The sequence below is a fragment of the Stegodyphus dumicola genome, chromosome 8 (assembly GCF_044657685.1).
Source record: "Stegodyphus dumicola isolate Sdum_Otavi_A_Nest chromosome 8, ASM4465768v1".
Taxonomy (NCBI): Eukaryota; Metazoa; Arthropoda; class Arachnida; order Araneae; family Eresidae; genus Stegodyphus; species Stegodyphus dumicola.
The window spans coordinates 131,495,276-131,509,053 of NC_140775.1; the positions used below are offsets into that span (position 1 = coordinate 131,495,276).

Here is a 13,778-nt window from a genome sequence, read left to right on the forward strand (position 1 = left end):
AGGACATGTCTGTAGTTATTTAAAAAAAAATACTGATCATAATTTATGGCCAGTGACCGCATTTCATGGTGGTGGTGATAATAATAGTAGTGAATTTTTATAGATATCACAAGCAAAAAGAGGCAAAATTTGTTCAACTAATGGAATTTGTTAAGAAATCTGTATAAGTGATAATAAATGAAAATGATGTAACAGAATTTTTTCATTGCAATGACAATGCTTCAGTCATCAACTAACTAATGGATAGCAAAGGTAGTGAAGAAATTTACAAAGAGGCTGTTGAAAAGTAAAATATTTCAGTTGGTACTTTAGTGGGAATTCTCTGTATGACAATTACAAAATTGAACAAGAAATTATGTCTATATATGAAATTAAAAAGAATGTATTTGCAGATAAAATAAAAGGATCTAAATACCTTTAATTGAAAGAAATTTTTAATAAAAACAAACAAATAGTATTGAGTCCCCCCCTTTTTTTTTGTAAATTTGGATTTTTTAAAGTTCATAAATGCTTCAGTATTTCATAAACAACTGCTGAATATTTTTTAAATTTCTGCATGTCATCTTGCTAGATCTAAAATGATTTAAAATCTGGAATTGCTGAAGCTGTGATGACTTTAGATCCCATAGTTTATTCTATATTTGTAAAATCTTTTCACCCTTTAAATTCTTCAAATAATTTTTTTAACCTATCATGAATTAAAAAAAAATGTATATTTATTTAAATGTACATTCACTAAATATCAGTGACTGTTTTTTCAAAATTGGATTTAATAAGGATGTGTATAATTTATTTTATTCTTATATAAATAATATATGTGAATAAAATAATCTTATACACATTTATTATTAAATATTAAACTATTTAATATTTAATAAATAATTTAATGTTTAATAATACTTTATTATTAAATTGCTAATATATTTTTAGTATGTATAAGATTCTTGTATATAAATAATGAAAAATTTTCTCATAAGAATGATTAGTTCATCAATTGGTATTTGAATCCCATTTCCTGTTGGTTATAAAACAGACTCTCTTTTAATGAATATTTGTGTAATAAATACTTAATATATTTGGATTTGGAAGATGTTAGAAAGTTAGATAAGATTTAATTTTGATTCTTATTTTTGTTTTTTACTGTGGTGGGTGGGAAAATGGGGGTTATTTTTCCTATATTTATTTCATTCGTTTCTGGGAACAGGAAGCATTTTGGCTATGGAGAGTTTGAAATGTATTTAATGTAGCAAATACCCCCTCCCCCAAGTGCACGAGCATAACAGTATAAACTCTACAAATACTGTATTTTTTTAATATTATTTCTAGTTATTCTTTCATGTTGTTTACTAGTTAAATTTTGAAAATTGTATGATGTTGCAAGCATAATCAAGGATGTGTAAAGAAACAACTTTTCAAGTTAAAAATGCGAGCCTAGTTGAAAATGCAAAGTTTTCAACTAGGCTCGCATTTTTAACTTGAAAAGTTGTTTCTTTACACATCCTTGATTATGCTTGCAACATCATACAATTTTCAAAATTTAACTAGTAAACAACATGAAAGAATTAAAGGACAGGTTTAATTAAAACATTTTAAGCTATTCCTGAAAAATAATGGAAAAGTGAGTATTAGTGTTCATTGTGTTGATTCATGTTTCATTTACATTCAGAAAATTTTCCTTGAACATCTATTGCTAGAATACAGAGGCTGTTTGTGCATTTTTTAGATGACTTAAAAAAAATCGCCTGTATGGAAAATATTTTCCTAACTGCAGCTATATTTTTGAAAGTGTAAATTATTGTCTCCTATTTGACAATTTTGTTTTCATGCAAAATGACGCTTTTAAAAAATCAATGGAAAGTTATGTTTCTGCTCTTATTAAGTTATTATTAAGTTCATATTAAGTTATTAAAAATGCTGTGAAAGCTATGATTTTTCAGTATCTAAAGCAACAGTAGATAATTCATTGCTTTCTCAAACAAAATGAACATATAAAATTTTCTTTGTTAATTAATAAATAATTTTAAACCTGGAAAACAAAATATTTTGTGTTCATTTTCATTTTGAAATAAACATTTATTTCACTAATTTTTAGTACAGCACAAAGTCCGAAATCCGGACTCGGGACTTCGGCGATACTGAATTAGGGATTTTTCCAGATATTAGATCATCAGTTTAAATCTAAGATGGCATGTAGAAATTATAAAATTAAAAATATGAAATCTTGATTTGTGAAATAATGAAGTATTTATAATCTAAACTGTATCAAAATTTATAAAAAAAAAGCTTAATATTTCTCAGTTTACCTTATTAAACATTTCTTTCAATGTAAGTTGTTTAAGTTGCTTCGTTTTTTGTGCTAATACTTTCTCTTTAGTTCTGTAGACAGACATAATCTCTTGTTTAGTTACATTGTTGAAGTCCTGTAACTGCTGTATCGAGAGACTAACTTGTCAATCGAAATTTTTTTTATTTTCAGTAACGTTTCTGTCACTTTCTTTACAATCGGTATTTTCCAATAGAATACTACAGATTTCGCCATTCATTAATTGACTGATGACTGAGAAGCATTTTCATCACAATGAAAAGCTTCTTTTATATAATCTTCATTTATTACCGCTTCTTCACATTTCTTTACAAAATAAATTAATTGGAAAATTTCACCTGTGTTTTGTGATATCTGAAAACCTTTAAAAGTTAGCGGCTATCATCATCAAATTTAGCTATCCTTCACTATACATACTTGGCTGTGCATCATGAGCTTGGCGACTAATGACAAGTTGTTCCATTAAATTTTATTTTCTTCAATCGTGCACTTGAGACAATTAAGCCTGAATTGTATTAATTATTTATTATACTTATGTCTATTTCTTGCACATGCTTAAGGCTTATCGGAGTTCTGAATAAATAAATTCTCACATATACTTAAGCCTTATTGAGGGCCGGCACTAGATATCTTACCGCCTGATGCAGTCTCTGTGGGCCCTAAATTCTGAGACTCGGTGCGGCCATACGAGCCCTGGCACTGGTTCTGGATTTATGTGAATAACAAATCAGTTATTCTAAATTCAAATAGCCCTAAATAACTTAAGTCTGCAGTAATCGCCAAGCGTAATGTCAACATAAAAGGTCAGTTTATTATTAAATTGCTAACATAAAAAATTGTTTAGGCATTGCTACATAAGTCATTTTGATAAACATGCGGTGATGAAAGGAAAGTATAATAAATAATGATTCGTCAGGTTGGCGTCAGATCAACGATGTATCTATGTGGAATGTTTTGATTTGCAATGTGTGCCGAAAGCAGATACGCAGCAATGGAGCCAAATTACTGATCTTACAGATTTATGCTAAAATGATTGTTTCTTCAATAACAAGACATTTTATTTAGTGTCGAAGTGAAATTAAGAATTGGGCTTCTCCAGATGTTTTATTATGCGCGGAGGGGAGAGGGGAATCAAATATGCATGCGTAAAGCCTATGAAAAAAGTCGGTGGTGGTTTTGAGGTCCGGATTCTAGATCATTCCAGATAATGGACATCTGGATTTCAGACTTTGTACTTCATTTCATCATTATTAAAAATTAGTTTAACAAATCATTAAATTTCATAATCTGTAATCTTCAGTGTTTTATTTTAGATTTATATTTGGGTATTTAAATTTCAAGTATAATTCTATAGGTGTGACTGTTTATCTCTATTTTAGATGCGGCTCTGGATTAGCCTTAGTAAGGAACAGCAAAAGGAATTAATGAATAATGAAGAATCTACAGTTTACAGCCAAGCCATTCATTATGCCAATAGAATGGTGGCTCTCAGAGTGCCATTAGATGCTAGTAAAAGTGCCAAAAGCTCCAGTGACTTGGAGCGGGAAAGTAACAGCAACAGTAATGTTACCAATAGGTTAGTTCTTAATCAATAGCTTAATAGTTGATTGCTCTGATTTTTAACCAATAGCTGTGATGTTGCTAATATTCATACAGTAAGAAACTCGGTATCGAATTTATGGCATTATGTAATTGAATTTGAGCTATTGCTTTTCTATTAAATACTGTTGTGTCACAGTTGTCATGAATTTTAATGTATTTGATATTGAATTTGATTTGATTATGAATTAAGGATTTTTTTAATTTAAGTGGACTTGTTTAAATTAGGGTATCAGTAATTTCTGGAAGTTAAAAAATCATTGTATTGAAACTCTGTACTTTTTGTTAGCATTCTTATGGGTCGAGAAATAAGGATGAGTCTTTTCCTGCAGGTGTTTTGGGGGTGAGAATCGGATTGATATACAGTGATCAGCGAGCGGATATTGCCATGGATAAGATGAGAGTTTTGTGTCCTTTTGTAATTAAAATGCAAAAATGTGTCTGCTTTATTTGTTTTTGTTAGAAAGAGAAAGTTTCAAGTTTTGGGGTGTATTTATTTTTAAGGTTAGTATTCCTTTAATAGAAGAATTGTTGGGGTGAGCTGAGGTCTTTACTTGTGGGTGGGTAAAATTGTTTTATTGGTTGAGTGGCACTTTTTTCTTTGTTAAGATTGCTTATATTCAAGGATAACTGAAGGATTTGAATTTCTTCTGAAAAAGTGTTTTCTTGTTACAGGCTAAGTCATTGCTGACTGTAGTTTTTTTCATTTGGTTATAAGGAAAATTTCTAACTTAGCATTGGCCTGGAATTATTAATTGTTTCTGAGCTAACTTATAATATTGTTGGAGTGCGTCATGCGAGGTTTCCTCAGAGGTAGCATGATTATAAAAATCGGATTTGGCTTGATTTTAAAGAAGATTTTGGAAATGAAAAAACTCACCTTATGGGGCCCAGCCCCTGTCACTAATTTTGATTAGGACAGAATGAGCAAAGATATTCAACTTTTGCTTTACCAGCAGATTCTTGGTCTCACATCTGACAGAAAGAAGCCACTATGAGTGTAATACATTAATTCATGCAGCCTTGTGCCATCAAGGATGTATGTTACTTCAGCAGTTGGGAGTCATGTCTTTTAGGTCAGGTAGAAAAACAGGAAAAACTAGCAGATTGAGTAGAGGCAAGCTATTTGAGATGTTTTTGTTAAAGAATTGATTACTGAATTTCCGTACGTTGAATTGTTCGTATGCTAGCTAATTCATGGAAAGTTTCAGTGTGTTTCAAAGGGTGTGCTGGAACTCCAAAAATATTCCCTGGCAATCTACTTGCAGACTAGATCAGAAAAACTTGTCTGTCAACAAGGATAATTTTCTGTGAGGACGGTAATTTTCATTTAAGTTCTCATGGAGTTAACAATTAGCTCAGCTAATTAGATGTTATTAACCATAGAGTGAATAATTTCTTTTCCACTTTTTTTCATTATTATTTTATTGTAAGGATTTTTGAAGATTAATTACTGAGTAATGATCAGTCTTTTTGGTGTTTAATTGTTAATTTGAAATCTAACTTAAAATAATAAATGAAAAGCAGAATTTTTGATACTTAAAGGATTCACTAACATTGGTAGTAATTTGATACAAAGAGTTTTTTACCCTGAGCTACAAATTTCACCATTATATGAACTGCACTGTGTACAACTTCATATGGTATCTTGCTGTACCTCCATGTTTTTCTTTGACTATTTTGAAGAACCCCATACTCATTCCATATTTTGTATATGAACTGCATGTCTGACCATAAGTAATAGTGTCATCTTCATTGTTTGGTAGATCCCATAGACTCATGATCAAACTATATAAACTGCACGGAAAAAATACTCTGTTCTTAAAACCGAGGCTTATAAGCATGTTTAAAACTTATGGATGTTATATGGTTGTGATAACAGTTAATTTGTGTATGATGCCAAAGTTGGCAACTATTCACTTTTTTTTTTTTTTGTCTTTGTCTTTTTGTCTCTTCCCGTGTTAGCACATAAGTATCGAATTTTCGAATTTTTAATGGTTAATTGTTAATAGTTATATCATATATTAACAGATGAGGGAAATGTTCAGTGTATCGTGAGAGAAAATATTATTGCCCTTATTATAGAGAATATTATATTACTAAATTTAATTTAATAAAATTGTAAATGTTAGAAGATGAATCAGTTTCCTGTATTACTTGAGAGGGCAATTTGTATGGCTCTCAAATTCCAATGGATAAGCTTTTACTTCTAAGCGATTGTTAGGGACTAGCTAAATATGCTAATCATCTAAAAAGTTAATAAAACTGTTTAAAACTTAAATTAATGTTCATCTGATTGGTGGCATACCATTGTGTCTCCATGTTTGATTTGGAAGATTCTAGAAACATTGAGCTTTACGTTAGCTTTTCCTGCTCTTAAAGTAAATTTTGTAAATGCAGTGTAATGGTTTATTGAGAAATTTTACTTATCAGTGGGTGAAGGTAATGTGTGTACATTTGAACTTTTAATCATGAACCGGCGATTGATTGCTTTTTGTATAGGTAATTCTTCCTTTGATGTCTTGAGGGTTTTTTTGGGGGGTGGGCCGGGAGAGGTATTTGTATTTCAATGAAATGGGTTTGTGGCTATCCCTAGAAAGGTTTTTGTTGATTTAAGTAGTATTTTAAAGAGAGATAGCATATTTTTAGACTTAAAATGGATTTCAGTTTTCATTATTAGTGGAAAATATACGTTTTGAATTTTTATTCCAGAACACTTGAGAAGATCCGTCTTACTCTACTTTCAATATTATTGAATTAATCTATCTGAACTTAATTGAATTCAATTAACTTTACAAAGATAAGGCATTCTTTTAATTTTGATTTTAATTTCAATCACCAATTTCACAAGTTAAGAGATTTATTTCTGTTTTGTTCCAACACCAGTAGTGTCAGGTAATTGAAAGGAAGTCCAATTACTGTATTCAAAATTAATTAAAATTGAAATTTTTTCAGTGTAACAGTACATGCATTTTTTAAACAATCTTTGCATTTCTGTTTAATTATTAATTCACCTAAAAATCCTATAAATTTTATTATTGATATTGAAGCTATTGTGGTAATAAATATAACAAAGAGACAATAATTAAACCAAAATTAAATCATAAAAAGGGGCTAACATTCCAACAGGAAATACACATATCAAAATTAAAACAAAAATATTTCAAAGTTGAAAAAAAATATGTGTAGTAATAATAAAAGTAGTAAACACTTCAATAAAACTAATATATATATATATATATATTTGAAAATTCTTTGATCTTTTCAAAGAGCTGCCACATTTCTGATTATGTCTAGAGGATTATTAATACTGGAAATATTTTGAAATAAAAATTTAAAGAAAAAGCCAGTTATAACTAACATCAAGGTATAACCTAATCCGACATGACCCCAAATTAAAAATTATAAACATTTTAAAAGGCTTATAAAAAGAATTTACAAGTAAAAAGCGTAATAACCATTGGATAAATCGAATACAATCTACTAAACAAATATTATTCAAGTTTTTGAGTAAGAAATGAGCAAAACCATTGGATAAAGTGAAAGCTATGTGTTTAACTGATATTAATTAAATTTAAGCCAACGAACCAAAGAAAAGCAAGTCTGCTAGAAAACTTTACAGATCAAACGCAACTATTATAAAATTTCAAGTCAAAATTTTGAATTATTTAGAAGAAATTATTCAAAAGTAAAATGAGTAGGAATTTAAAAAATAATTTATGCAGAAAAGTTACCAAATTGGGGGGGGAGACCATGTAACAGTAGAAGGCCTATAGCCTAAAAAGGCAATATATATGTCTTGAAAAAGGAAAAAGAAAACTCGAATGAAGTAAATCATCTACATGGCTATTTACTGAATAACCCTTGTGAACACAAACTTAGATGAGTTGAGCTGCTGCAGGGAAGATTGAGTAAAATGGAAAAAACAAAATGCACAGGAACTTAGTTGATGTGCTAATATTTAGTGTGTAAAATTGGGAAATGAAAATGTTGAAGATGGTAAACTTAGTGTAAAATTGGAAATTTATTTGCCATTAATTTCATGTAATTAAATTTAATAATTGAATAAATAAATTTTTAAGAGTGGGAAATTTGTAAGAAATTTAAAATTTAATTTTCTTATTTTAACACGTTGACGCCAGCTCTGATATTTGCGATCAATTCCGTGCGACGGTGCTTCAACTAGAGGTCCGCCCCATGGGGCGGCGTGGCACCAAATTATACTGTTTAATGCTTGTGCCCTAATATCCACTAGCTGATTCAAAAAGACCGAATTTCCAAAATTCTCACGTGGCCCGTGCATGGTCTGGCCTGCCGATAGGACGCACATGAATTGGGAAAAACCCGAATTCGTTTTTTATGGCCATAAGCCCAGTCGACAGGCAAACAATGCATATGGTCAACATAACATACATAACATTAGTAGGTTTCCTTCTTATGAAAAGAAGGAAAAGAGCTTAGGCAATGTTGCCCATTGCTCTTCCGCCATTTGATCATTTAAATCAAAGGTTTTTAAATGGTAACTCCCATGAAAGGTAAATAATAAATAAATAGATAAGATTCCAAACTGACACCAAATATATAATATCAGCAAAAGATTTCCATCTCTAAATTCAGGGTGTCGGTTAAAACTTCCCAATTGGATGAAAAGCCGATTCAATCCCTCCCAAACCACCAAACGCAAACTCTTGACCAAACAAGGGTGCAATGGTAAGTCTAAAATAAAAAATAAATAAATAAATAAACAAGTAAAAATAAATTAATTAATTAAAAAAAGGAAGGCAGAGGTACTTTCTCAAGCCAAATGGACAGGTGGTATATAAAGATTTGATATCTATTTCCAAATTATATTCCAAAACAAAGCTATGAGAGGGAAATCCCAGCATAGTTTCTTAAAAAAAAAAAAAAAAAAAAAAAAAAAAAAAAAAAAAAAAAGAACTCACAGGGCATCTATCTCAATGCTTGTTTCTTGTGGTTTCAAATTCACCTTACCTGTAGGTGTTTAGTATACATCAGGAACCCTATTATGCCAGAGAGCCCTTTGTGTAAGGGCTTGATCAAAGCTAATATAGGGAAACCCAAGGAATTTGTTTCTAGGGACAGAAAACACCGGACATCATCCCAGGAAGTGAAAAGCTGTTTCCTCTTCTCCACAAGCTGGGCAGAGAGGAGATTCGACAAGACAACATTTGTGGAGATGCTTGGCCAGATAAGCATGTCCGGTAACAATTTGAATTACCTGGCGTTAGTTTTGCTGAGGTGTATGAGTTTACCTGATAAGTTAAGTGTACTGAGCACCAATTTAGAATGAGCACAGTCTGGTAGTTTAGACCATATATCATCGTGTTTGTTCTTTATCCAGCTTCTTACTTCTTTTTTAACAGTTTGATATGAAATTGGGTAAAATGGTTCTGGGCCAGACATGGGTAGTTGCAAAACATCTTTAGCTACTTTATCAGCTAGTTCATTTCCATCAAAATCACAATGACCTGGTACCCAGACTAAACTGATGGTGTTATGGGCCTGAGTTCAGAGAATTGAGATCTTGAGTACAATTCAAAACACAGTTTTGTAACTTGGCACGATTAGCCAGGGCAGGGATGGCTGATTGGCTATCAGAGAGAATATATATATTCTTATCAACTGTATTTTTAGCTAAGAGCTCCCTGGTGACCATATTGATCGCCAGAACCTTGGCTTGAAAACAGTTGTTAGTTTACCAAGGTATAGATGAAATCTAATGGAATCATCTCCAGATCCCTTGGTTCTAATAATAGCTTCAGCTCCGATGAAGTTGGATTTTGATCCATCTGTGTAACATTCAATTGATCCTGTTGGAATTAGGTCAGACAGAGATTCTATCTCATTCCTTTTTGGTATATAAGTTGAGAATAGTTTATCTGGAACTATTATTTTAGTAATTGCATCTTTGGGCATATAGATTATAGGGATCTCATTGCCCAAGTCCAAGCATATGTCAATGTGGCTTTTCAGGTGGCTTTTATGATCAAAACCTATCCTTTGGCACCATGTGCCATTTTTATTCAACCTATACATGGCTTTAATTGCTTCTCTGCTCAAGAATAATTTCAAGGTGGAATTTGCAATAAAAATTCTAATGCAGCAGTAGGGGTACTGTTTACAGCCCCACTTAATGCATAGACAAGCATGTCTTTGCACCTTTTGTAAAATGTTTAAATGCATGCTTTTGTTAATAACATTGATCCAGACCACGCATCCGTAAGAAAGCATTGGCCGGACTATGGCACTATAAATCCATAGAGTAGATTTTGGGTTAAGGCCCCATTGTTTACCAACAGTTCACCTGCAAAGTACTAGTACATTTGTAGATGTTTGTGCCTTTTCTTTTATATGAGTGATCCATGTGAGTTTACTGTCCAGGTAACATCTTAGGTATTTAACGCATTCCTTACGTCTAATAATCTGGTTACCCAGATATAAATCTGCCAGTTTCCACTTCCTTTTCCATGTGAAAACTATGACCTCTGATTTTTCAGCAGAGAAAGATAGGCCATTTGTTTCACCTCAGTGTGATACTTTATTCAAGATTTGCTGAGCTTGATTGTGTAGGGTTCCAATATCGAAACCCTGTAGTAACACAATAAGGTCATCTGCATAAGCCTGTGACATGCCAGGTTCCTCCCGTAGAATAAGTCGAAGAAGTGAGTCGAATACCAGGTTCCACAGGAACGGAGAAAGAATACCACCCTGTGAATACCCTTTAGTAATATCTCTCTTTACATCACAGTCAGTGAGACTAACACAGATATTTCTGTTTTTAATCATAATGATGACCCATCTAGTTATCATAGACTTCCAGTAAGGGCCTTATGTATTTCCTCAAAACCGATGTTATCAAAGGCTTCTACAATATCCAGTAGAATCCCAATGGCAAAGTGTCCGTCTATAATTGTTTTTTCTATTCTCCACACCAGTTGGTATAGGGCCGACTCAGTGGAGAAGCCAGGCCTAAAACCGTGTTGGTCTAAGCCAAAAGTATGTTTCAGATTATTATCTGACTGGAGGTGCCAGAAAATCAATCACTCCAACAGCTTGAGCTGGAAGGATGTTAGCGTAATCATTCTTCATGAGTTTGGTTTCTCATATGTATCTTTTCCTGCTTTGGGAAGAAACACACCTCGTGAAGTTCTCCACACCTTAGGAACGTATCTAAAACCAAACTGGATTCGAATATGTCCACGAGAATGTGGCCAAAAATATCCCAGCCTTTCTGAAGCAGAATTGGGTAAATGCCATTGTTCCCTGGAGATTTAAAGTGAAGAAATATATCTAGGGCCACTTTAGCCTTTTCAAAATTCACTATTGTCTTAGCAAAATCCAAATCTAATGGATTATGAAGTAGTTCCAATGGATTTTCCTAGGGGTCAGAGGTGACACTTGTATCCCCCAGATGAAAATTCAACATGGTCGAAAGTGTATCCAAAGGGTTCATAATATAACTGCCATCTGGTCACATAACCGATGAGAGTTGAGACTCCTGAAATCTCTTAAGAATCTTATGTACTCTGGCAGTTTCATGGTAGGACAGAATATCTGTGCAGAAGGATCTCCATGAGTTGTATTTAGTTTTCCTGATTTCACTTTTAAATTTCCTTTGTAGAATTTTGAAGTTAGACCAGTTAACTTCAGATTTATTTCTGACTGCTTTCCTGTGAGCTCTCTGAACCTCTAGGCGGAGGCTTTCAAGCTCCTTGGTCCACTAGACTCTCTTGCTAGAAGAGTACTTCCTTTGTTTGAGAGGGCATGATGCATGGTAAGATTCAATAATGTTATTTGTCAGGTTGTTTGCTTGAGTATCAAGCTCCTCGACTGAACAATTATTTTCTAAAACCTGAGGGTTATGACATTAGAAACCAGGGAGTCCTTATAAAGGTCCCAATTTGTGTTTTTAATGTTTCTGAAATACTCAGTTGGAATTTCATCTCTAATATAAAATTGTATAAGGCGATGGTCTGAAAGTGAGGGATTGTCACTTACATGCCAGTTCTCAATAAGGTTATAAATATCAGAAGAAGTTAGTGTGAGGTCAATGACTTCTTCTCTTCTTCTGTTGACAAAAGTGGGGTGATTTCCCCTGTTTACCCAAGTTAGGTTGGTATGCATTATAAGTTCCATGAGTTTCTGGCGGCCTGAGATGCAAAACTCAGTTTTTCTCCTGTATCCTCTACATGGCTGCTTCCTCCAAGACCCCTCCTCTTCAGATCAAAGGCCCTCAAAATTTCAAATCCTCCCCCAATCGCAGGTTTTTCCAGGGAGGAGCGGTCCGTTGGGTCGTCATAAGATTATTCATCATCAGACCAAACCTCATCCCACTAAACCCTGTTATGCAACAGGACTTTGTGGCAGTTACCCATTTGGCGCCACGTGTGACTTAAGGATAATCATGGACGTGGGTAACATTATCCCCCATGCATATGGTCAATGTAGTACTAGGAAAAAGAAATAGTCATGCGTTTGTCATAAATTATGTTGAGTGCGAGCGGTAATTTTGTCGAACCTACGACTGACGATTTCCATGCAAACAGGCACTCGAGGCTCCAATAGTATTTGGTTTCCTGGGCCACTGACAAAAGACATATATTGCTGGGCTAAGTGGCCAAGGACTGTTGCGTAGTTTTCCAGAGGTCGGTTTGTTTTTCTTTTGGAAAATCGCAGACCTCAGAGTGGGCTTTAGTTGGATGAACATTGACCTGCCTCTGGATCTTCGGTGGCCCAATTAGAAATACAGAACCATCCACGCATAGTGGAGAAAGTCTGTGACTTTTTGGGAAATGAATACGCCCCAATCGACACTTCTTGAATATATATAGTGCGTCATAGTAATGAGGGACAGTTATTTAACATTTAGACAATGACGTGAGTTTTATACTGAGTTTAGAGTTGACAGCAAGAGAGAAAGCGTACTGTTAGTGTGCAAGTATTCTGTGTGAAGTGCTTCTGAGGTGCAAGGTCAGTAGAGTTCTGACATAATGAATTATCTGAGCAGCATTTCTTCTGGTAAGTGTAATAGTAGTAAAAAGTTTCTTTCCTTCTAAAAAGGTGGTTGGCATTTTTAATTTTTGCTTATCTAAATATTAGATACAATGGATATGAAATTCAGTGATTCTTCTGATGAATCTGTATCTGGAATCATGCGAAAGAGACGAAGAAATAGAATACTTTCATCATCATCAGACACGGCAACTGATAGAAATACCTCGGAGGAAGAAGTTTGGGAGTCGGATGTATTTGACCAAGATAATGACACGGAATGGCGGAAAATAGCAGAAAAATCTGCATCAGAGGAAGAGTATTCGGAAGAAGAAAAGCTATTGATCAAAGAGACGGACTGTGATGATCCTGTTGCATTATATAAATTATTCTTCATGGAGATCGAATAGGTGCGCTGAACAGTGCATAGTGAATGCGGCATATGGCAGGAGACAACATCAACAAGCATGGATATTCGTAACAAAAAGTGAATTGAATACCTTTATTGGTATTTTGCTTATTATGAGTGTAGTGCAGGTACCTGAAATTCGACTATATTGGTCCAAAAAGGGGATGTATATGCAAATGCGCCTATACAGAAAGCAATGAAATGTGATCGATTCTTAGCAATATTGAAATACTTGCACTTTTCCGATAATTAAACAGCTAGAACCGAGGATCAGTTACATAAACTCAGAAATGTTGTTGATAAAATTCTTTGTACATTCAAAGATGCAGTAAAACCCGGTAAAAATATAGTAATTGATGAAAACATGGAAAGGACGCCTTAGTTTTCGTCAATATATACCAGGTAAGCGGCACAAGTACGGAATAAAACCGTACA

General features: G+C 33.3%; 1 protein-coding gene across 3 annotated transcripts in view; it reads left to right on the forward strand.

Moving 5' to 3' along the window:
- Positions 1-13,778, forward strand: part of Sbf (SET domain binding factor) — a 320,087-nt gene that overhangs the window by 172,704 nt on the left and 133,605 nt on the right. For all 3 annotated transcript variants that reach the window (XM_085822442.1, XM_085822443.1, XM_085822441.1), the window contains exon 19: positions 3,703-3,899. In XM_085822442.1, coding sequence (XP_085678568.1) covers positions 3,703-3,899 — 197 coding nt within the window. The remainder of the gene's footprint in view (positions 1-3,702; positions 3,900-13,778) is intronic.